The 25701-nt window shown below is 40.6% G+C and overlaps 2 protein-coding genes across 2 annotated transcripts; one reads left to right on the top strand and one right to left on the bottom strand.

Moving 5' to 3' along the window:
• Positions 1–935: 935 nt before the first annotated feature.
• On the bottom strand, positions 936–4943 carry znf488 (zinc finger protein 488). Its single transcript, XM_067521068.1, has 4 exons — positions 4643–4943; positions 3722–3941; positions 3141–3369; positions 936–2375 (listed from the first exon to the last, which is right to left on the bottom strand). Exons 1-4 carry the CDS (start codon positions 4651–4653, stop codon positions 1282–1284), a joined length of 1554 nt encoding a protein of 517 aa, XP_067377169.1. The 5' UTR covers positions 4654–4943; the 3' UTR covers positions 936–1281.
• Positions 4944–6126: 1183 nt separating this feature from the next.
• On the top strand, positions 6127–24794 carry antxr1d (ANTXR cell adhesion molecule 1d). Its single transcript, XM_067521036.1, has 18 exons — positions 6127–6512; positions 9548–9619; positions 9701–9772; positions 10148–10229; positions 10663–10693; positions 10777–10850; positions 11034–11102; positions 11175–11255; positions 11357–11417; positions 15413–15511; positions 15919–15988; positions 18757–18835; positions 19110–19205; positions 19355–19393; positions 19581–19679; positions 19762–19926; positions 20047–20127; positions 23593–24794. Exons 1-18 carry the CDS (start codon positions 6358–6360, stop codon positions 23878–23880), a joined length of 1713 nt encoding a protein of 570 aa, XP_067377137.1. The 5' UTR covers positions 6127–6357; the 3' UTR covers positions 23881–24794.
• Positions 24795–25701: the final 907 nt, after the last annotated feature.

Here is a 25701-nt window from a genome sequence, read left to right as displayed (position 1 = left end):
GTGTCCTGGCTGAATTGGCTCTTTCCTCACACGGTTACTGAGCTCAGAGAACTAATAGCTCTGTTCATTAGGACACAGCCTTAATAGAGTGACATTGTGCCTCCTGATCACCCATTTAATCATGTGGGCCACTGAATATCCCATTTAAAACGATATTTATCCTTTAGAAAGTGAAAAGGATATTTACTTTTATCATTTTACCAGTGACACAAATATTATTTTTGCAGGTAAAGATGAGGTCTTAACGCTCTATGAAAGATTAGAAACACGCTGCAGCTGAATGACCACATTTGAAGGACATTTTGTGTACAGATTCCAGGTTTTGTTAGGGGTCAGTGAGTAATGAAACAATGAGTAATGATCTCTGAGAATTATGAAATGTGTCCAGAAAAGTATTAATGACCTGCCCAAAGCCACATGTGAATAGTCCAATCAGTTTTTGGTGTGAAGAAACAGGGAGGAGAAACTGCTTTACTCACATGAACTAGATAACAGCAGTGTGGGTAGGTTTCTATCCCTGCTTATGTTACAGAGAGACTAAGCAAAGGCTTCACTTTCCCATGAACTTCTTCTCGCCTCATTTACTTGCAACAGAGATGGCTATTTATGTCCATCTGTCCACACACTGACCCGAATCTGCTGCTCACATTCGGCAGAGAAACATAAAATCACAAGTTCAAAGCTGTGGTTTGTGTGGACTCAATCCAGGTCTGGAGATGGACGATAACCATAAAACTTTTTTACACTTGAGCTGGATTTCATTTTTGAGAGGCAGTCTGGCCTCGAATTAGCCTCGAATGTTGAATTTAATATTTCAAATAAAGAATAGATATTATCTTGAAGCTGGCACCCTTTTTGAACTAGGAGATTTGAATACTAGACGCATCTGTTTGATTTCCATAATTTTCTATTTAAAAAATGTATGTGCAAACACGATTAGTTCATATCTTTTATACAAATCAGATCAAAGAAAAGCTGTTAAATAAGATGATTCACAATCATGAGCTGTCCTCGAGGTCTCTGTCTTTCTTCTCTTCGGAGCTCCATAAGGCACAAACAGTCATCAACCGATCATACAGAGCAAACTGGAGTGAGACTAGTTTACACGTACCTCTATCGTCATCTAGTGGACAGGCAGAGATGATGGCGTGTGTTTTGCTATATTCCTTTACATTAACCTACATTCACTGTTACAAAAAGCCTTGCCGTGAATCTGGACCACAAGCATCTTAAATACAACAATGATACAGAGGATAAATAAATTTGTTGCAGATTCTCGTCTCAATTATGAGAAGTCATGTGTCTGGACAGGTGATGCCGCTCCCGGAAGTACTCGTGGCAAATTGGGCAGGTGAGTTTCTCCTCCCTCCTCCTCCTCACCTGGGACTCCGCTGCAAACTCCTTCTTGTGATGAGAGCGCATGTGGAAAACGAGGTCGGAGGTCATGCGGAAGGACAAGTTACATTTGGCGCACCAGTTCTGCACTGACACGCCGAATGAGGTGAAGGTCGGCGGAAGGACCGTGAGAGAAGTCGTGGTCTGCAACTGAGCGCCAATGCTCCTGGACCACTGCTCTGGTGCGTAATGGAAAGCAGTGTGTAATGCAACGGGGGGAGGTACGGTTTGTAAGTCTCCGCTTATGATGTTGGACGCCATCAGATTGTTGTATCTCAAAACAGTCCTGGAAGTAAAAGCATCAGTCATCTCCTCTGGGCGGCTAGAGGGGGCTGTTGTAGCGCTGCTGAGATGCGCCGGCGGGTCAACCGGAGAGGTTATTTTGCTCGGTTTACAGAAAGCGCTCTTCTGCTCGCCATGAGTGTTGGACAGGACCAGAGAAAATGCGCTGCTGATGCTTGTGTGAACGCCAGAGCTCTCTGCAGTTTCTGGTCGTGCGTCAATTTCTCTGTTGTGCGTTAAAGTCCGTTTGGGTTCTTCCAATTCAGAGAAAACATTATTCTTAAATCCCAAATGATCTGATTTGATCTTATCAGTTTTCAGTTTGCCCAGCGATGACGAGGAGTCTCCTGCAGCCTGATCGTAGCCTTTAGACACTTGTGTAATATTGTCATCATTAGAAATATTTGTTTTTTCTAATAAAACAGTTTTCCGCAATTTGGGATAAAGAGCTTCTTCACATTTTCTTCTCTTGGGGGAAACCTCTGCGTCCTCGTTGCTGCCAGATTTCTTGTGTTCCAAATCTCTGGCGATGTTGTGGAAATCTGTCACTCGGTGTTGCCTCTTAATTTCCACATGCTTGTGTCTATAAATGTCGCGGCTCCAGTTGTCATTCTTTACTTGAGTACACAGGAATCGGTGGTGGGCAAGGTAAGGATACTCATTCTTGAAGACCTGGTCACATCGGCCACATTTGAATTCTACAAGAGAAGAATTACACGTGCTACTTAATTGAAATGTATATATTTTTACAGAAATCCAAACCTAATAGTAAATTCTGCAAATAAATACTCAGAATGACGTTTGGTGTAGAGGGACTTAAGGTGGCAAGTAACCAAGTTCATTAATACACAGAAATGAACTAATTGCTGTTTTTAAACACAATTGCGAGGTACTTCTACTTTTCTGGAGTATTTCAATATTAGGTTTTACGCCATTACAATTCAATTCAGTCATTTCGATGGAAATATTTTGCTTTTGCTTCATTACATCTAAATTACAGCTTTAGCTACTAATTATTCTTTAAATAGGTATACTCATAAAACTTGTAATAAATATAGATTTTATATTATTATGGATTAACCTACTGTCATTACTTAAATTGTTTAAAATCAGCTCAAGCTTTTCAAGCTGATTCTTGTTGAATTTTTCTTGACCAGATTTTTACCCCCTTGGAAAGTTTGTCAAACTAGTTTAAACCAGTATTTTTCTTGTCGAAATAATCAAATAATACTGTTTTCTTAGTGATGTACTAAATTTTAGGATGTACTGTACTTTTGTAGTTTACTTAAATAAAGAATTTAACTTGATACTTCTACTTGTAGTAGGGTGTTTGTTTTATTCAAGTATTGACTTTGTGTATTTCTACCTATTGCGTACTACCGTCTCTTTTGTGCCCTTTAACAAGGCACCGTCGGCCTATCAGTATCCTGACCGTGCAGTCGCATTAAAGAGCTGCCCCTCACCTTCTCTTGATCTTCTTGTCATGTCTGTGAAGCCCAGTAGGTGAGAAAGCTCCTGGTCGTACCACACCAGCAGCTCTTCCTCCTCCTGGATAACTCGGGTGGTTCGCACATACAGCTGACCTGCTTTTAGAAAGGCCTCTGTGTTCTGCTCCTCTCCATTCCGGGCAGCCTGCACGAGCCGCAGCCAGGAAAACACTAGCTCAGAATTACGCATGGCTTCAGGGTCCACCTGTTAACAGGAAGATGTTTTACACGAGCTCACGGGTTATTACATTTATTTATATTAATCTGTCCTGTATGTTTATGGTTTCTAAATGTAATAAACAGATAATTAATCTTGCAGCAAGTGGCACTTTGTTTAAATTGTTTAATCCACGTATAGAGCACTTTGATGCAATTCATGACTGCAGCTTGATCACAGAAATCCAGGTGAACAGCATAACATATAGCCACATCAAACAAGGTAAATCAAAAGTCAAAGTATAGAAAGCATGATCATTATTCTGGTCCAAATCACATATAATAGCTACCTATCTATAAAGCAGTAAAGCTCAAATGTTTTACAAAGCTGTACAACTTACCCTGAACACATAGGATTTAGCTCTGTTGTCACCGCATTTCTGCGCTATGAAGGCTATCGTGTCGTAGAAAGTATTTTGGAGCACACAGGGACCAAAGCACGTGCCTGCAGGGATGCTGCGCGTAACTATCACACTGGAGTAAAGATCGGCGGGATGCTGGAGGAATTTACTGTCTCCGGTCCAGATGGAACGAGGCAGAAAAGTGTGATCCATCGTTAAACTGTAATAGAATAAGGGAGTTAGTTAAAGAACAGATAAAAAAAAAAAATCAAAGCTGTGTTTAAATGCGAGTGGACAATAAAAGTTAAGGTACAACCACGAGATTTAACAGAACCAGAACTGTACTAATTGATACACGTTTTAATGTTTTGTTTAGGTGAAACAGAAAATGAAGCAAACAGCTGAAATAAATTTGAAATGACAAACATCCCGTTAGCCGATTCGGATTCAGTCCTAAAGTCATCATCAGCTGTTGTTTTACATGTAAAATTCAGCATTTCAGTTTTTCAGTTAAAATGATCCGACCCAGCTGTGAAGCAGGTGCAGCCAGTGTCGAGGCAAAATAATTTCTAACGTCCTTTGTCTCGGTTTTTCACTCGGTTTCTTCTTTTGTCTTCCCATCTGCCACGGTCACCCAACTGCCTTCTCTGCACGCAGGATAAGTTCAACGCGTTTGTTTTTCTAATTTGTAAATAATATTAAATAATTAAGATTTCATGACTCTTGATTGATCCCCTCCGGTCAAAAACATACAGTAGCCTACATTCAAACCTATAACGGATCTTTACTTGTGTTGAAAATGTTGACAGCAGCATCATAACAGAATGAGCTGTTTTCGTATTAAAATAAGGACAGCTGATAGAAAAACTGTATTCTTGTAAGTAAACAGAAGTGTATTAATAGCGTTCCATGTGGACTCACCCGCCGGACATGGAGGAGGATCTTTGTGCCGCGTCGGCGCAAGTTGCAGCAGGTGCAGCGGATCTCTGTAAGGATGCCCTGTCGTTTGTGGTGAGGAGTTACTTATTCGACTAAAGCCTCCTCAATACTGTCGTCGATCTCCTCTCCCACTCCCACTTAGCTCAGAGAGCTCACTGAAGCACGGCGCACACGTGCGCGGTCGCATACACACGTGCGCGCACTCGCGCTTTAAATGTAGTCTTTTTGTCAAGTTCACCCATGTCTGATTTACAGTATGGGTAGCACAGTGATCTTTTATACACTAATGCATAGTTTGATTAAATGTATTATAAATGCGTGATTACTTATGAAAAGCTGTGTGAAGCGTTTTAAACATACTGGGCTGAGTCTCTGCTGATCTTCTATGAGCCCAGATGAACACAGTCTGCAAAAGGGCGTTCAACCATGCAGTTATTCACATTTTAAAAAAAGGTCATTTCACTCATTGCAGTTTGTCCAACAAATATCTGCGCTACACTCCATTCTGTACAGGCTGCGAGGGTTTCAGCGACAGTTTGGGCACGTTTTTAGAGACAAGTCGAGCTGCAGGAGCTGTGCACTGTCCTGAATAATGAGGGCAATAGGAAATTGAAGAAATTGGCCACTGTTACATGACATGATGCAGGGTGGCCTGAGTTTGCCACCGGGTAAATGCATTATTCATAGATTAAATGTTTCTTTCTAATGAGCATTTAATGGATTATTATGCATCAAAGCTTTAGTTTGGGTAGATGTCTTAGTGGTTATCGAGCCAACGTTCTCTAATGAGAACACAAAAGCTTTATGTTGGACTCATTTGGGTACTCTAAATGTCTGGTTGCAATATAATTAGCCACACTAGGCTGAACAATAAAATATAGAATTTTGATATTAATAGTAGTAACATGTTGAGTCTTTCAGCATCTTTTCATGGATCGAATGGTCTGTAAATGAACTGCGCGTGTCTTTGCAGCTTCCCGGTTTTTCAGTGGATTTGTTGTTTGTGTTTACACTTCCCTCCCCCAAACCAGTTCGGCCTACTCTGGAGAAATAACATTTGCCGTTCATGTGGACAAGGAGCATATGCCACTTTGAAAATGCAAACTCTGAGGCATATAAACGCACAGCAATACTCATTCCAATAGGCACAATAATCTGAATTTGTTCAAAAAAACACTGTTTAACTTTTTACTTTTTACTCTTTCCTGACTAACTATGAAGGAAAGTGATAATTAAAAATAGCAAACACTTCGTATCAAACAAGCCGAACTTAATTTTAATTATTTATTTGCATTGATAGGGTCTGAAAAATCAAAATAGACCCCAACTCACCCCAGCTAATCTTGTTACTTTGGGTAATACCCAATCACCCTAACAGAAATACGTTTCATGATTTTGGGGCAGGACATTTTTCTGTGCAAAAGTGGAGTTTTATATCTCTCCTTGGGTGTCGCTCCTCTCCCCCATCCTGTCCTGCTTCAGTGCAGTTTTTTCCTCAGCTGAAAGGGAAAGACTTGGAGAGCCCGGCTTAAACTGAACAAGACTGTTTGGGGCTGAATGCACTCAGCTCGAGAGGACAAAACACAGCGACATATACAGACATAATCGATTGACAAATAGGCGATAGAGAAAGAAAATGTCCAGAGAGACCTACACATTTGTCGTAGTGTTGGAGTAGTCTACAGTAACCGGGAAAGATGGCGAGGGCTCGCATGTTCCTCGCCTTGGCTTTACTGGGAATTTCCTTTGTCGGTGTCTCGGTGAAAGCAGGGCTGCAAGGGGAGCAACAGGAGGAAGAGGAGGCGGAGAGGTCCTGTCAGGGTGCATTCGACCTCTATTTTGTCCTCGACAAGTGAGTGTCCGATATTATTTATAGCTCTGTTACTTTCCCATCACTGCGCATTGCCATGCAACCACCAGTTGTTTGCAAACGGAGACTGTGTCTGATTCAGTTGTAACGGGATAGACAGGAGTTACCACAGCACCTTTAAAAGCTTTTAAAGTTGCAAGCTCAATCATTATTTCATTTATCATAATTTTTATATCAAAGGTCGGTCCTGAAGAAGGTAACGCCTTTGTTTAGTTGAATGACTACACAGGGAAGAGGCCATAGGTTCAAAACCATTGTAATCTTCATTGTTTATCTCTAAGCACATGTATACTGTATTGTACTTGAAGTGGGAAGAATATTTTTGACACGCTGCTTTACTATTCGTTCGTTTAAAGTTTTGGGGCACACAGACAGTTTTCCCTACGGGATGTGGGCAGGGCGAGCAGGATGGATAGAGTTTCATGCTGATGACGCCTGCGGACACAGCTGCTGCAGCGGCCCCACGGCGCTGCTGTGTGGCATGGTGATCCTTAAAACTGTTCTCTCCATTCATTGTGAGCCGATATACTGACCCGGGCAGGGAGTGGCTTGAAGCAGGGTCCGTTGTTTTTTTTTTCTTAATTTTTGGGGATGTTTCAATAAGGCGTGTTCTTACTTGTTAAGAAAGCTCTTTAAGAATGCTTTGGACAGAAATACGTTATTTGAAATATGCAGCGATATCACTTTAATACCACCAGATGGTTTTAGCATGCTTTGCTTTTTTATTTAGTTCTTTAATTCAGCAGGATAAAACCTGCAATACATAGGTCCACTATGTGCTGCTACTACCCCATATTTAGAAATGTACCCATGAACTTGATCGTAGACTAATGCCTTAAAAAGTACTTCCAAGTATGTCTCAGGCATGTCTTTGATAGGAGTCAGTAGAGGGCCGACAGGAAATGAGGCATGAGAGCAAAAATGGCAATGGTATAGACCCTTAGGCCATTATGATGCTCAAGACCCTGTTTCTAACATCAGTATTAAGTCTCAAACTACAGATCTTTCTTTGAGGATCCTTATGCCATTTTTTAATACATTCATCACCAGACATTCTATAAGAGGTGCCCAGAAGAATACACATTATGGAACGCACCACTAACAAACTTGACTCATTTAATCTCATAATATTCCAAGGTGTTTCCAGCCTGTATAGTTAGGGAGGATGTTTTTGCCAGCTGCCTGCACCAGTCCATCTGTCTCTTTCTCTCTGAATTCTCAGACTGTGCTATTCTGACATTATAATTGATATTTTTGTTGTACTTTGGCTTGAGCTGCAAGGTGTGATTATGCATGTGGGCACAGATGACAATCAGATATGTTCTAACATGTTAAGCAGAGCAAAAAAGGAAGCGATAAACCAATGCCAAAATAAGGTATGGGTAAATTTGTAGACTTTTGTGTTTAGAACATTTGGTTGTTTTAAATGATAGATTATTCATTAAAACCATGAGTGAAGTGCTTTTGTTGTGAAGCTGTTTTATACATGGTGGTATCTGGGAATATTATTTGGGAGCAAAGTGAGCTAATTGTGTACTATCTTGCCCAGTGCTCATCTATAAGCTGTGATTTGGACACAGTGAATGACATTTAACTTTGGTATTGACGCATTTGGTGATCTTTCAAATGTCCATGGCAACATCTGTCAGCCGCCTTTTAGTCTTTACCCTTTGCTTGAAAAAGTTTAGGAGCAGCCCGGGGAGCGTGGCATGTCATGCATGGACAAGCCTCTGGGATGCATCTGTTTGTTAGACTGTGTGGCCGTGAATACTTCAGCAGGCCTCCAGGAAGCTGCTGATCTTTCTCCTGAGATGGCACCAACTTGTCTGTTTTTCAGATCTTAAATACCACACATTGACCTAATCTGATATGTAGTTATGAACAAAGTAAAATCATGTATTAGCCATATTTTTAAGCATCTGCACTGGTGTTCACCTCTTTAGTACCTACATGTTTGCCATAACCATAAGGTTATGATCCATGCTGACTGGAGAATATGTGTGAGCACGCCACTGGAGGCATGTCAGTAGACTCAATAAACACAAAATTAGAAAAATGAAACTACCTGCAGCTCCCCACATTCCTACACTGTACAACTGATCTCCCATTTCCCATAAATAGAAAAATAAGGGTTTGTGTTTGGGTTCTGGACAGTGAGATTTTTGTGGGCAAACACTGTACTGTAAATAGCCAAAAATCCCAAGATAAGCTCTCTAAATTGCTTGATTTATCTGAACAGCAGTGTTTAAGTGTTTATGTGTGATTGTACCCCCCCCCCCAGCACACACATACACAAACACACACGCGCACACAAGCATCCACACAGATACACAGACCAGCTGCCTGCTACATGGTTCGTGCTAGAGGCAGACTGCTACATCTGTCCCTGTCCAACGTCAGCCCTCTGGACCAGTGGAAATTAGCCCCCATTAGCAGCCCCCTGAGACTGGGCTTCATTAGAGAGACTCATGTACACAGCACCACGTTGCAGCCTAACCAGTCTAAAGTAATGGAATTACCGAGCTGCCAGAGGAGTGTCCTCAGTGGCAGAGATAAATAGTTTTCTTTGTGTCACATTGCATTAAATTTGTTTTGTATTTTTTATCTTTGTGAAATTGTTAGAAATACTATTTAAGTATAGATAATTTAAATGGTGGTTTTGCTTAATTAATGGAAACAAGGCATGTCTCCCACCTGTAATCAATCTGAGGTCTTTTACATACAGCAAAGTTTTAGATTATGCTAAATGCTAAAACACAGACACACCATAATATTGGTAAAATGCAGCTGTTTAGCATGATTTGTTATGTTGGCGTGCCTCCTAATACTGTCTTAGTATGACCAAAAAATGTTTATTTTGTGAACATGATAAGCATTTCCAAGCAAGAACTGGCCACGTTTCCCACTAATGCAGCACTTAATCCAATAAAGTTGTTTTAGCTGTGGCTGATTATAATTAGTGATCCATGATAACATCACATTTTTCCTTAAAAGGTTGTGTTTTTGTTGTTTTTCAGATCTGGAAGTGTGAAGAATCACTGGAATGAGATTTACTCCTTTGTGAAGCAGCTGGCAGAGAAGTTTATCAGGTACAAGCAGGATTAGTCATTCGTGTTTTTGGATGTTTTATTTTCTGCTTTTGCCAAATTTGAAAACATCTGTGTTTGCAGCCCCATGCTGAGAATGTCCTTCATAGTCTTCTCCTCACGAGGAACTATCATCATGAAGTTGACTGAAAACAGGTAATGTTAGAAGCCACACATGATCTGTCACTATATCTTCTGTCTAAATCACTCTGTGCCTGGAATGTGCAGTAATGTTGTCTGTTCTTGTGTTTATCTCTGTCTGTGTTCAAAACTTTTGAAAACCAGGATTTATGGTAACTCAAACTCTGACCTAATGCAAAGGTCATCCAGCTTTTAGCACTTCTAAAGCAGTGCAGTGGCTGAGGACTAACTCTTTTTACGTTTTGTGGCTCATGTAGAGACTACTTGAAATTACTTGCTGATTCAAATCATTATCTATGTGTGATCCAGTTTGGATTTTCCCAATCTCTTGTCCTCCTTCCTTCCTCTTTTTTCCAGTGTATTTTATCAGGCTGTCTGTTTACCCTACAGGGAGGCCATCACCAGAGGCTTACTGGCTCTGAAACAGGTCATCCCTGGAGGCGACACATTAATGAACTTAGGCCTGGAGATGGTAAGGCTAGGTTTAAGGACCCAACAGGTTGTCAAAGCCAGCCTAAATAACACAAGCCTAGTCTTTGGTAAAAGATTTATTTCTGGAAATTATCCACTGAAGATTAATGGAGACTGGAAACTGGAACCAGCACCAATTATATAGGTATAAGTGGGAGTGGTTCAGCTTGTGAATTAATTTCTCCTTCTTGTAACTGCGGAGCTTTCTTAGCTACTATGGAAGCAAGGCATTGTAAATACTTAGCATGATTCCACATTTCCACGTGGTCTGGTTCACATTTTTAATTCATTCAGAAGCATGTTTTGGTGGTTAAATTTTTAATATTTCCAGCAAATCACACTGAGATTTATGGGCTGACTTTGCAACGATATCATGTATGATTTCCAGTGCTTGATTGATGCTGTCTGTAATACTACTTGTTTTCCAATTGCAGGCTAATCAGCAGATTTATCAAGAGATGCATGGTAAGTTCTGTCTAATATGATTGTTACATTAGCCTACACTTAGCACATTGTTTCAGAGAACATTAAGGTTCTGTGTCCTGCAGGAACAGCCAGTGTTATCATTGCTCTTACTGATGGAGAACTGAATGAGTGGCAGTTTGATACAGCTCAGCGAGAGGTAAGATATGTCACATGGTGGGGTTTGTATTGGGAGGTATGCAAAATACTTTGAACACTTGATAAAAAATTATGCGAGTGAAAACACTGACACGGGGCTGGGGTCTTGTTACTGTATGCTTCATGCCTTTATATCTGTTTTATTGGGTTAATTTAGGTTTATTTGTTCTTTTTTTTTTTGCAGGCGGAGAGGGCTAGGTCTATGGGAGCCATTGTTTACTGTGTAGGGGTAAAAGAATTCAACCAGACACAGGTAGGATCTATAGAGAGATTTTGAACACAATGATGACACAAAGTGCTGTTTTTTAATTCTGCGTTTTTCTAGCTTGCAACTATTGCAGACACTGTGGAACATGTGTTTCCTGTGTGGGGAGGCTTTCAAGCTCTGAGGGGAATCATTGACTCGGTATGATGTATGATATAGACATACAAATAGTAACTTAGAGTCATATTGTGTTATTAAATAATGTCCTGGCTGGGTTTCTTTTATCCTTTCTGATCTCTCAGATCATCAAGAAGTCCTGTATTGAGATTCTAACTGCAGAGCCTTCCAGTGTGTGTGCAGGAGGTAAGTGGTGTGAGGAGCAAGGGTTTCCCTTTCTTGTTAAGATGCTGGGCAATCATGGTGTGTGACTGTGTCAGATAACAGCCATCTAAAGCTTCTGGAGTGGAACATGACGTTGAGTAATTGCGCAGACGCTTATGACTGCTGAGTGACAGAGAGCGTATTGTGATTCACGGCCAGGGGAAATTAGCATAGCTGCTTCACCACAGCATGTGTGCAAAAAAGAGGAGGGGGGGGACGAGTGTTGGTCAGAGGAATTGGCCATGAATCTTTAAGCATGGCTGCTCCTCTGGCCTAGTTTGCCTCATCATATATGTTAAATAGCCATTCAGCCCTTTTCAGCCCATTCTGCTTCCTTGTCATCTCTCCCCATGTCCAGTTCTTCTGTTTCTGGACAGCAGTTTAAGTAAGTAAGAAGCAGGATATATTGCAGGATGAATGAACTTTGACATGGCCCTAATAGAATTCACTTGAGAGTGCATTTGCAGCTGTGCTACCAGGACAACTAATGTAGATTAACATTCATTGTGAGATATGGGGGATGGGAAAGGATATGAGAAAAGGACAGGAAGGAGAAGTGCAGCAATTTTACCCTTAAAGGCAAAAGGAGGAAAAAGTAATTAAATCAGCTGTACTTATATGATACTTAAAATCTCTGGGCTGTTGCCAGAGCCACAGTGTATCACTTGACATGTGGACAAATATCCTTCAACAGCATCATTTATTATTCGATTGATGAGCAGCTTAATGGTCAGTGAACTAAGAAACCAAGGACGCACTTCAACCATGGTTCTGGTCTAATTAAAAAGGGAAAAGATTATAGTATGGTGAAAAAATGTTTATTGTGTGCTGTGTTTTCCTTTGTTGTATCATGATACATATGAATATTACATGGCTCTTACCTTAGACAATCAGTGCTTAGAGCTTATACTTGTGAATTCTTGAAAAATAACTGAATAAAAAAAGCTTATTCTTGCAATGTAATGTGAACCAATAGAATTACCATGTCCATGCTATCAATAACCAAGAGTTTGCTTTGAATCTGAACTGCAAGATGGTGGAAATGTCTCCTTAGTCTTTTGAATATATTGTTACCATCCATCTATCCTGAAATATTTCCATGTGAAGGATGACATATTGCATAAATAGGTATTGTGACAGTCTCTCTCTCCATCTATCTCTCTGTCTGCATGTAGTCACATACCAAACAGGCTTTCCAACAACATGCACATGCTTAGATGTTCTTTGGTCAACACACACACACTCGCGCGCACACACACAATCACACACACGTCTCTCACATTGATGTGAAGTGACCAGACTGAGCTGCCTGCAAACAGGCCATCAGACTGGACAGTGAATGTTGGGCCACGGTATCGGACATGACAGCCCCCACCCCCAACCCTCCCGCACACACACACAGACACTGAGAGGGCAGTGAGACTTGGGCCTTTAGATCTAACATGACAGCCGAGATTGCTGCTTTCATTAACGTCTGACCCTTTCCACCCCATTGTCCCTTCCTCTTTTGCTTCTCCCTGCCCTTCACTGTCCTGTTGCACTAATGTGATTGAAGAGCTGCTTTTCAGACAAGCTGTACCCCATTTTCTCCACACACACACATAAGTAAAGCATTCACGTGTGTAGTCCCACACAGACACAATTTTAAAAAAAAATTTGTGTCAAACATTCAAGTATAGATGTAAATTGACATGTGGCAATGGAGACAGGGACAGAGAGCAGAGATGAAAGGGCAGCAACATATGTGTTGAACATGTCCATACAGCACCAGTCCCTGCCAACGATGTGTCTGACAGCACTGACCTTTCAGCCCATCAGGCCAAGTGTCTGAGTGTTAGGGTGTGTGTAGGAGATACTCAGATTGAGACATTTAGCTAAAAGCCATCACTGATTTAGATTAAAGATTAAAAAGATCTGCCAATCTGTCACAAAGTATTTGAAAATGCTGTCCTTTTAAAAATAAATTCTCCTGTTTGGGAATATTATAGATGAATAATTCACTTTTGAATGAATATGATCAAGATCTGATCATTTTCTTTTCAGAAAACATTCTTTATTTATTCCTCACTTTTACTAGAGTAGGAAAGTGACAGCTCTCATAATTACCGCAGCTGTGTGTTCTGCTCTCCAAGTTGTGTGTTTTGTGTGTTCCCTGTCACAATGCACAGAGAGATGTTATTTCATGGTTACATTGTGTGAAAAGGGGGGTGACTGCTAAAGTAGCCTTGGCACTGAGCATTAGTAATAATTAGTATTGAGTCCTCTCATTGCATGCTGTTGTGGCTGAAAACCACATAAACCATCAGTTTATGTAAAAATCAATATAAGTCAAGTTTGATTTCATATTATATAATTTGGTGCTCCTGTTGTTGTGGTTGTGGCTTACAGAAACAGGGCAGGAGGAAGGAGAAGACGGGTGTATTTAACAATAAATGATTAGGCTGTAAACAGATGTGTGGTTAATTTAGTGATGTACAGTATGTGTGTCTGTAGAATCTTATTCTATCTGTTGAAATGACAATGAGTCAGTTAAACTCTTCAAATAAGCATTCGCACATGCAGACACAGAGCTATATGTTCTTTGTATGTCACAGGATATTAGAAATTTGAGTTAGTTAAGATCATATCATGCTGAGGCTGATTAAGTGCACTTTTTATACAAACTAACTACATCTGTAACAAATCATGGATTCAACTTAAGTCTATGTTATTCATCAGCAGTTTTTGTCTTGGAACTCCCAAATGCAAATGTGCATTCTTCAGCACATTAGCAGCATCTGCAAATATGTAGAGAAAATGTCTGTTTAATTGTTTTGGTTTTCTCCACCAAGCCATGCTTCACTTTCTGTATGAGTATCCTGTGTATTTATGGCTTTTCCCAGCAGCTTGTCTAACCTTCCAGAAAATACTGTCCCTGTCCCAAAATAACCACACCCTGTGATGTTCTTATCCAGTGATCTTTACGCTGGAGCTTCAAATGTTAAAGGTGTTGTAAATGTGCACTAGTTTTAACCAGGACAGTGCTAGAGGAAACCTCATTGCACAGCCAGATAAAACACACATGCACACATGTTTAAACACATGCAGTACACATTCCTAACCATGCTGAAGACATGCAGACTCAGATTACATGTTCATGAGAAAAATAGCACTGTTAGGTTTTAGATGTGTGTGTGTGTGTATATATATATATATATATATATATATATATACACACACACACACACATATATATATATATATATATATACATTCATACATTCATACATATATATATATATATATATATATATATATATATATATATATATATATATATATATATATATATATATATATATATATATATATATATATATATATATATATATATATATATATATATATATATATATATATATATATACACACACACACACACACACACACACACACACACACACACACACACACACACACACACACACACGGTAAGGTCAGACCTATTTTGACAGCGCTGTGCTGTTGTCAGCCCCGCAGCCATGTTTTTAAGCAAGTGTTTTTTCCCGCTCTCTAACATATGCTGGGTAGCAGCCACATAGACACTCCAGCATATGCTGGCAACCTTCTGTCAGTGCGCTTTAACTGTGCCTTGGGGAAACTAAAGGTCAAAGACACACATAGAGGCATATGCACAAAGCTTCTGGCTACAACACGGTCTAAGATATTTGTGAAGAGCAACACTTAGCATTAGCACCACTGGAGCATATTATGGCCTTTCCACACATACATGCACAAACACACAGATATAAACAAGCATCAATGAGGCATGAACACAAGATTATACTGCTTAGGTGGAGCTCATCAGAGAAGGAGAATGATGGTAGAAATAGTCTTCTACCAAAATGTCAAAGTCCCATTTTAAACATTTACATCTCTCAAACATAGCATGAAACTTGTGTCATACCACTGTTATATATGTTCTGTTTTTGTCTCAGAGAGTTTCCAGGTGGTGGTGAGAGGCAATGGTTTTCTTCATGCCAGAAACATTGACCACGTTCTCTGCAGCTTCAAACTAAATGAGACACACATTGTGGGTAAGTTCTGCAAATGTACAGAGACCATACAGACACATTTTGCCCAGGCTGACATGATAAAATAGTTATGTAAAATAATTTATGTAAATGTAAATTCACCAAGGTAAACACTTGTGACCATCAATTTGGAACTTTTATATAAAACATCTGGCTTGCAATTAGTCTCTTGGGACTATTGTTCTGGAAAACTCATGATACTTAAAAAAATATCCATTCTGATGGGCTAATGTCTTTTGTATGCTTCTTGTTACAACAGATCCCTCTAATACAGTAATACTTAGACAATGTAATACATCATGGGATTCTGGTTTGGCTTCTTCATTCAAGAAGAATGTGGGAACTGTGTTTAGGCTGCAGCTGTTTAAATTTCTACTTCATAAAATGTGATTTTGATTTTCCCTGTGCAGATGAGACCCCAGCTAAAGTAGAGAATAATTTCCTACTCTGCCCTGCTCCTGTTGTAGAGCAGGTTGGGAGGTAAGCTGCATCTCCCTTTTGGCTCTCACCACTTCTTCACCCCCATACCATTTCTTAGTTATTTCACCAGCTGCCAAACTCTCCATGAACAGCTGTAAAACTCTGAGCCCAGATATTTGCAGCTGCAATACAAGTTTGGAGTGCATGTAGAAGACTCCTGTCCTTGAACAAATTAGAACCAAAGTCATTGAGTGTCTGTGATCAATCAGTGTTTGTCACAGCTAACGAAGCCAGACACCAATCACAAGGGGACAACAGGAGTAGAGCCCAGGAACACAACTTAATGAGGGCCTGTTGCAGAGGACCTTCGCAACAATGTATGTGTTTGTGTATTTGCCGTGTGTTTGGGATGTGTCCCAATCTGTGACTGACACTGAAAGAAAGAAAGTGTGACTCGAGTTGGCCAGGCAGTTTAAACTTTCCTCTGAGGGCTTCCAGCTTTGCTACTGGTGATTCATAGCTTGAGTTCCTTGCGGGGCAAACAGAGCGATGCTGTGGGCTGCGCTCAGAGAAGGCTGAGGCCCAGCAGCCTTCTTGTCTCTGCTGCTTGCAGTCCTGTGCATAATTTTACACTCCAGCCTGCGGCCTCAGACACCTCCGAGTCATCATCTGTCTTGTTGCTGTCACTCAGATTTCTAACGTGATTTGAGTCTGACTTGTCTGCCAGTGAAAAGTACTGCTTTTATGGGGAGGTACGGCTCAGAGAACGGGAAAAAGGAAATTTGCTTTTCCACTGCGGCTACAAACTGAATTATAAGCCTGTCAATTTACTGTATACTTTACTCACAATTTATGACAAAAGTCACACAAAATTGACAGAAGACTGCTTTGGGTAACATAATTACAGTGCATAAAAGTAACTAAGGCCAAATCAATATATTCATCATTCATTCAATATAGCTGGTTCTTTGTTTGACTCGTGTTGATAGTGGTGCCAGCATGGCTTTGTGGCAGGATGGGCTGCTTCTCCTGAGAACAGAGCAGATGAAGGAGCGTCATTACACACTGCAATGGTGCCTGAAGGAGGCATCCTTCCATGTAACAGGAGCCCATTAGAGCAAAGTCAGCACTGCCTGACAACCGACTGAAGAGGAAGTCAGCTGTGAATGGCTGAAGGGCCAAGAGAAGGAGGCCAACAGCTGGCTGATGAGTTCTGGGCTGTTGAGCAAAAAACATGCAAATAGATGTGGAAATATGTAGTGAGGCAAGAGTGCTGCTTTGCAGGTTGGACAGGTGTTTGAGGTAAAAATTACCCTTTGTGTACTGCTGTGCTATTTTTCAGATTTTATATGTGACACCCCAGTCACCATCATCATTTTTACAATTTATAAATGTATCAATCTGAACCCACCCACAAACCAGACTGTATTTTCCACCATTTTATTGACAAAATCTAGTTAATAATCAAAATAATCGTTAGCAGCACCGCTAACTATTGCCATTATGTGTCAGATTATAGGTGAACTGCTCCTGTCTGGGGGTTGGAAGCCTATAGATGAGGTCCTAAGGACTCTCAGCATTACCTCTTCACCCAAACCCCAAAGACCCTCACTCACCTCTGGTTCCACCCAAGCCTTGTCACTTTTAATGAAGTCATTGACTCTGCCGTCACACAAATCTATGCTGACTGGGAACCTTTCGGCGGCAGCTCCCCCTCCTGCCCACACACACATAGACACACACACAAAGCGCAAAGACATATATAGTGTACAGATCAATGATTGATGTCTCTGTCAGAGAGGAGCTGATAGCATCATCTCCCCTGCCTGCCTCAAAGGAGGGTTGACCATCTGATGGAGAAGGAGTGGGGGGCTGAAAAGAGAGAAAACATGTGTGGCACCTCAACTGGCAGTTTTCTTCTCTGAAGTCAGGGTCAGCATGAGGTATGAGACCAGCTACAGTACAGTGGGATTTTGCGAGATACAGGAGGGGGTGAGAAGTTGGTCTCAGAAGTCTGGAAATGTAGTGAGAGGATGTAGAACAGGAAAGGCCTTCCTCCTACCATCCCCCACTATCTGTTTTCTGTCTTATACAACCCCACACACAAACCCTGAAGTGACGTCCCTACTCACACACACACCCTTGTTGCCCCCCCCTTAAATCTAAACCAAAAGCTCAATGCCCCCTTGTTTGTGTCCCCCTAAACCACAAGAACAGCACAAGAAGCCCTTCTCTGTTCTTTTCCTAAACCTACAACTACAATCCGGCTGTGTGCCGTTTCCACCCTCGACCACCTATTAGGCTAATGTCTTCTTCAATTCAGATTTCCTTAATAATCTGTCAACTAAATATTCCACAGTTCAAAAACTGTGCCAAATCAACATGCGGAGAATGATCTGCTGTGGCGACCCTGAACTCATGGGATAAGCTGCATTTTGATCTGAGCTCATGCTCAGTGTTTATTGTTGATAGTCCAAAAAAAAAATGTAGTTTTGCCCAATCGCTTGTCTGTGCCTTTTCTGCAGATATCAGCACTGAATCCTGGAGTCATTTAGCTGTCTGTGGTTTCAACATTAGAAGTTTGGGTCTGGTCCAGGCAGAAGAGATTCTTTTTGTGGGTGGAGAACTCCCTGACCTCTTTAAAATTGTAGTTTTTTCGGCTATGTCAGCATGTTTGTGTGCTTGTAAGGCAGCAAGTAGGAAATGAGTACGTGTAAAAATGCTTCTGACCCTTCAGGCAAGTGTGTGCAATAGCTGCAATAAAGCATTGATATGAGCGCATTTCTGTGTTGAGTCGATCAAATTAGTCATGACTTTGTGTTTTGCAGGGTAATCTACCTGCAAGTGAGCATGAATGAGGGCCTCTCCTATATCACCAGCTCTGTTCACATAACTACCACAGAATGTGTGAGTACACTTTCAGTAAATACAGCCTGTACCAACACAACAACGCATGGTGATTTCCTCACTGGAATACTGCCTTATTTGTATTAACTCTTCTTTAACTTAATTTTCTTATGCTTCTCTAGTTTTCTTCTTCCCTCCTTCTTCTTTAACGTCTCCTCTGTTGCATCTGTCATCAGAGGAGGCTGTGAGTACTTTTACTTTTGATTTTCACCTTTTTCCTGACTGATGTGTTCAGTTTAAACTTAATCCAATATCATTCTGTGGTTGTGTGTAGTTTGATGGCACCATTGTGCTAATTTCATTGCTGGTGGTGTTCCTGTTGTTGGCACTGCTGCTGATGTGGTGGTTCTGGCCTCTTTGCTGCACTGTGGTAAGTTTCCACTTCAGACTTTATTGTGTCCAACCGGACTAAATTGACATTTTGTTTTACGTGATTCTACTTGAAGCAAAGAAAATCTTGTGAAGATTTGCAAATCATTCTTGACATTGACATTGATTATTCTTTTTCTTTATCTTCAGGTGATTAAAGAACCACCACCACCTCCACCTCCAGAGCCAGTAAGTCACCAGCGACATCAGCCTGACTTGAGACTTTTCTTTTTTGCCATTGACTCTTTTCGGAGGTCAATACAAGGATTCAGTTATTAAAGCAGCGTTTTAGTAATAATAATTAAAGAATATTATTTCTAATAACAGAATGTTAGGGAGAATACAAGATGTGTCATAACGGACGTTTCACTCACAGGACTCAGATGATGATGATGGGATGCCAAAGAAGAAGTGGCCAACCGTAGATGCATCCTACTATGGAGGAAGAGGAGTGGGAGGCATCAAACGAATGGAGGTACACACAAACGCTCAGCTTTCAGCACTTGTAACACTTAAAACAATCAATGCTTCAGTCCTAATTTTTCTAACTTTCCTAGGTGAGATGGGGGGAGAAAGGTTCCACTGAGGAAGGTGCTAAGTTGGACAAACCTAAAAATGCAGTTGTAAAGATGCCAGAGCAAGAATTTGAACCTTATGAGCCCAAGCCTCGAAAACCACCTCGACGCCCCCCACAGCAGAGGAGGTGGTACACACCCATTCAGGTTAGACTTTAATGTATTTGCCTTTAATGATTAAATGCACACAGTATTTAAAGCCTTATTGGTAGTGTTTTTTAAATATATATTTTATTTGCATTAATTATGTGTTTGTGGGTCTTCCAGGGGAAGCTAGATGCTCTGTGGGCTCTGTTCAGGAGGGGTTACGACCAGGTATCTCTGATGAGACCACAGCCTGGAGACCAGGTGAGTCTGCCTCTCAACTGCAAGCACATTTTTACCATCAACAGACAAAAAGACTGTAACAGTATAAATCGTCAATCACATGTAAATTTAGGGAATGCTCTGTTCGTACTTTAACAAGCAACTTTTAAAGGTTTTGAAAGCCCGTTGGATGATACAAATGCTTTTGGAAAGTGTCTTCTGTCTCTGTTGTTCTGAGCATTTGCTCCTTTTCTTTCTGTTCGTCAAAGTTAATAACACAGCAGCTCAGTACTGATATTGCACACACACTGTGAATCAATGAGCTACTGCTACAGCTCTCTTTATCAAAGCTGGCATTGTTCAAACACAAGGAGCACTGTAGTATTCTATGATATTCCCAGTGACTTCCAGAAATTATCTAGGTTCCCACGGAATTACCAAATAGCATCTTACACACTTTTCACTCTGATGTGACAATTAAAGTATAAAGAAATATTACAGTAGGTTTGCTGTGCAATTTTATTTTGTAATGATTGTAATGTTCATTACTGCTGCTTCAGAAACATCCTAAATCATTACATCACTGTGCTCCCTCAATGTATGTGTCACAGAAAAAGAGGGAGCAAAGCAGCCCATTATCTAACCTTGACCCTGTGTGGCATCCCAAAACCTTGCAGACATGGTTTAATCACTACACTGGTTGTCATGGTGAAACATCTGCTCTGTTGTAAACGGGCTCATTGTTGTGTCACATAACTGAGGTCATAGCAATGTAAAATTTATTGATTTGTTCGATGAATGGCATGATTCTTCTTTACTGTGATATAATATGTTACAGTGTGTGTGTGTCTACTGTATCTGCAGTCTACAAAACTGGTCATCATCACTGGCTTTATCCCTTTATTCCATCTGGGACTTTTTTTTCCTAAGTGAAAGGATTCATCTCTGTGAGAACATAAGTTTTTGTCAGACACTTTCAGTGGGGCTGTGGTTCACAGAGCCACTCAACAATGACCCCCATAACTCTCTTTATGCCCCATTAGCTGAGGAAAATAAAGCACTGCTTCTCAAATGGAAATAAATGAGGGGCAGAAAAATTAACGTTTGTTGCAAAGGAGATGGTTGCATTGAATTTGTGCTAATACCCATATCAGACATGAAAGACAACAATGATTTCTCACCTATGGCACAAAGGCACATGTTTAAATCCTCAAAAGCAAAATAGTGCAGCTGGATGACAAACAGCCCAACAGGATTACAGAATGTAACAAGAGGGCAAAAAGGACAGCAATAACAAGCATGAATGAGGCTTCTCAATACAGATTGTTAACTAGCAGCTCAGGAGGAGCTTGTCTTGCTTTCTCTCCACATTACTCCTACTTCACTGCCTCTGCAAACGGCCATCCGCGGCCTGCCAGTTTCTGCCACGTTCCCCACTTTATTTCTTCTCTCTCTGCGGTGTGTGCGTGCGTGCAGGCGCACATCACTGTAAAAATGTGTGTCTGCCCTCCTGCGTAAGCGTCACAGAAACAGATGGGGAGTTGAAAGGCCACGAGCCATATTGTGACAGAAAATATTTCGTTCTTTTGTCCCCAGAGCTGATGGCACCTATGGCCTGTCAACAGCACAGACCAGACCAGAGGGCGACCACTGTTTTTTTCATCATCATAAGCACAACTAATCAGATACTTAAAGAATCAGTTAGCCCAAATTACAAAAAATTTTCTCACGTTCCTTTAGACGTGCTAGTACAGTTGTAAGTTAATTAAGAATGCGTAATACCTGTCTGGAAGCACTAACAAATTAGCTGACCAAACAATTACTCTTTTTTAAAGCAGAAATATCACAGTGTCCTCCGTAACATACTAGTTTGCTCTTTTTATCAGGGAATTAACATTTTTAAGTGAAAAACTTTAATCATCTCAGCAAATGCGGTGTACAAAACCATAACTATCTATATTCATCTAATAGACCCTTAATAAATAGATGCTTTAATACTTTCAGAGCATCATATGTAAAGTTTTTTACCTCCCATGAAGCTTATTCCAATAGCATGGGAGGGGACAGGAAGAGCTGTCAGGTCAGATCCATGTCTCCTCTTATTTTCCTTCCATTTTCATAACTATATTGGTCACATGTGTGCGTGCATCAGTTTGTAAGGTAAGGGCAAAGTTTTGGGGCTAAGAAAAGAAACAAATGCTAGACACAGTGGAGTGATGTGCACGGCGATGCTAGGGGTATTTTGGGCTTCTGTTTTTCTCCTAAAAAGGAGTTAGAGTTTGAAGCAAACAATCACCGAGAGGGGAAGTAGAGCAGTGGCAGACAAGGGGTGCACAGCAGTATGTCATCACAAGTGACATATGGCTGACCTCTCACATCAATTCATTTACAGTATTTACATATGCACATACAACAGTGGAAAAATCTCTCTTTACCACTTTTCTGCTGCTCTTTTTTAAAACCAGGCTTATGTTTGTTGCGGCTCTTTTGCAGCCAGCCCCTTAACCTTTCTCTGTTTGTGTTATTCATGAGGTTGAGGTTTCATTCAGGCCATATGTTCTGGAGGAAGCATGCTTACAGTCTCTCTCTCTCTCACTCAATCACACACACACACACACACACACATACACATATTCATGAGCTTGTGTTCTCATTGTGTCCATATGCTCTCTCTGGTGTTGTGCTGCTGCTCTGCTGCTGACAAACTGGCCTTTTCACCGCGACCGGGCAACAAGACCCAAGCAGTCACCCCCCCAACTGAGCTGCCCCCAATCAATTACACACACCTCATATACACACATACACAAACACACAATGGCCCCTTCAGTCACAAAGCTACTGCTGCTGGGGTCCTCTTAATGGCCCCTCTGTGACTTTAGGGCCTCTCTGTTTAATAAGGTGTTATAATCAGACCACCAAGGGTCTGTGACACAGAGACCTACTCTCCATCCTTCACATACTCACTGAGCAAGACAAGAGTGTGTATGTGTGTGTGTCTGCCTACAGAAAGATGCTATGCAGCAAAGAGGGGAAAACTATCAATGAGAACAATAAGAGATGCGTTCCATTCTTACTGACTTGTAAATTATGTTAAATACTAAGGGGCCACTGTTAACCTTTGTGGGGATTTTGAAATCCCTCCTTTACATTCAACAAGTTAGAGACATAGACTTTCTGTTCTACACCATGAGAGGCCGAGTCACTGCAGAGGCTCCTAGAAAACAGAAGGGGAGATGGGGAGGGAAGCTGCAGACTGCAAAAGCAAGTGTTTGGTTCTGGCATTACGGGCATTGTAGTGCAGGTGTGGATAGAAGACAGACGCAGCTCTGTGTGCTCTTCAGTGCCTCAAGAATACAGTTCTGTCAGCACAGTCTCTCACAAACCACTCTGGCTGGAGGATCTTAGAGGCTCATTGATTTTGCATATGCATTTAAATTTTATCTATATTCTCCATTAAATCGATGATTTAATAATGATAATCATCATTTAACCGTATGTGTCTTTCAGGGTCGCTGTATTCGTTTCCAGCGGGTCACAGATGACAAGTCCACCCCAAACAACCAGGCTGCTCCTCGCACAGTGAGTTCTCCCTCACCTCCTGCTTCTGCTCCTTCGCCTGTCGAACAGCAACCTCTGGTCTCAAACTCTGTCCCTCGTACAAAACCTCCATCGAGAGGGCCCCGCACCACACCACCCTCCCGTGCACCCCCTTCCATGGTTCAACCCCCTCCGGGTCCACCTCCAACTCGGGCTCCCTCGGTGCCTCCACCATCTCGACCCCCACCTAGGCTCTAATGTCAAAAATTGGGTCTCCAATACACCACTGATATGTCAACTCATGTACTTAAAAAAGAATAAAAAAAACAGGAAAAAAAGATTTCTAAGCCTGGAGTACTAATTCAAGCTCTGTGCTTTGTTGCTGGACAGCATAAAATATTTATCAAAAATCAAATTTAGCTACTGAGTTTCATCACAATAACACTTTTAGTAACAAAAACATAAATATTCTAGGTAAAACAAGCATGTAGTTACTTGATTAAGCCTGTATGCACAGTAGTAGAGGTCATGTTGACTGAGCAAGGAGCAAGTGCAATCCTTTCTGTAAGTTCAAAAAAGGATTTAAGTGTTGCTGAAAGTTAGCCAGTTGCTCTTTATGTATAAATGGTGATGGCAAATACACCTGTTCACTTTGGGACTGTGTTGAGCAAGGATGTGTTGAAAAATGCAGCATGTAGTAAAAGGTGATAGAAATGTTGGTCATGTTTTTTTTGGTTTTTAATTCTTAGGTTGCTACATAAAAAAACAATTTCTTCCTTTTCAACCAGAAACATTTGTTCTACGTTGTGGTTCAAATTTAATGTACAATTTCACTGATCTTTTTGCAACTGCAGGGCGGTTTCTCTATATTTTATTTATTTTAATACAGCCCCTGTCTGCATCCATTTTCTATTCAGTATCCGGTCAATTTCTGGGTGTGTGTTTGTGGGGGGGAATATGGAGGTGGCCATATTGAACCTTTCTAGCATGGCATCTGATGCATTTGTGGTCATATTAATAGGCAAGGATTCAGTTGAAAATGTGTCTTGTCAGGGTTCTGCCGTATACTTTTATTTACTGACTGAAATAATCACTTGCATTATTTCTTTATTAACAATGTTTTGTGTTTAAAGATTCCAGACGGTGCCAATAAACGATGTTTTTTACATGCAGTTGTGCAGTGATTTCTTTTTTAAGTATTATAAAGTACGCTATTCTATTGTTTCAACAGGATTTTTTTGCAGTAAAAAAATGAAGAGGCTAACAAACACATTGGGATAACAGCAATACAGACCTGATAATTTGTTAATTATTTATTGCAACAGATACAATATTTGGTAGTTTAAAATTTCCTTTCTCACCAACATTTTTTACACTGATTACAATTCTGCTGTTTTCAGGACACGAATAATCTATCCGTGACATTTATACTGGATGCCTGCAAAATTAATACTAAATTTAGAGTTTTTAAAAAAGCTTTGTAATCTGTCATCTGGAACACATTGCTGCTCAGATATAAATCTTCATTCCCACTAAAAAGCAGTACTAAATTTCACCAGTCCACCCAAAATGGCGTTTTCTAAAAACACATTCATTTACTCTTTGATTTCTGTAAAAAGAAAATTTTAACTCAACTATTTTTTCTATAAAAGTGTGCAACAATTAATAGTGTAAGCACTTTGCAGACTGACTTTAAATAACCAAATCCTGAATGAGCCACAGATGAGACCTCGTTAGAAAAACTGACTGAAATAAGCTCTGACATTAAAAAAAAGAAAATGCTTTTAGGTCAAGCTGTGACTACAGGACTCATTTTGCTTAATTTGGGGAAATTAATCACATGGGGCTAATGGGATGTTAAGTCATCATGCTGGACCACAACCTACAGCTCTACTGAAGGCCCACTGTTAAAAAGAAAAACTACAGTTTGAAAAAAATTATCCAGTGGATCACATTGAAAACAGCAAAATAAGCTTATTTTTTATTGTAAGAAGACAGTTTTAATAGTCTATTTCAATCATCTTAAAAGCATTGGTAGATGCTCTTGGTTACTGGTAATAATTCAGAAGCCTAGAGCGC

This window comes from Channa argus, chromosome 1 (genome assembly GCF_033026475.1).
Source record: "Channa argus isolate prfri chromosome 1, Channa argus male v1.0, whole genome shotgun sequence".
Lineage (NCBI taxonomy): Eukaryota > Metazoa > Chordata > Actinopteri > Anabantiformes > Channidae > Channa > Channa argus.
Note: the sequence above shows the minus strand (reverse complement) of the source record. Positions and strands in the feature narration are given on the sequence as shown.

Bases quoted from the DNA above. Each gene is read 5' to 3' on its own strand.
- znf488 (XM_067521068.1), bottom strand. The intron at 3,370-3,721 runs GTAAGTTGTACA...TCCTGTTAACAG, and splicing joins CTAAATCCTATGTGTTCAGG to GTGGACCCTGAAGCCATGCG. The intron at 2,376-3,140 runs GTGAGGGGCAGC...CTTCTCTTGTAG, and splicing joins GACAAGAAGATCAAGAGAAG to AATTCAAATGTGGCCGATGT.
- antxr1d (XM_067521036.1), top strand. From the start codon at position 6,358: ATGGCGAGGGCTCGCATGTTCCTCGCCTTGGCTTTACTGGGAATTTCC. The intron at 11,418-15,412 runs GTAAGTGGTGTG...TTTTTGTCTCAG, and splicing joins TTCCAGTGTGTGTGCAGGAG to AGAGTTTCCAGGTGGTGGTG. The intron at 19,206-19,354 runs GTAAGTTTCCAC...CTTTATCTTCAG, and splicing joins GGCCTCTTTGCTGCACTGTG to GTGATTAAAGAACCACCACC.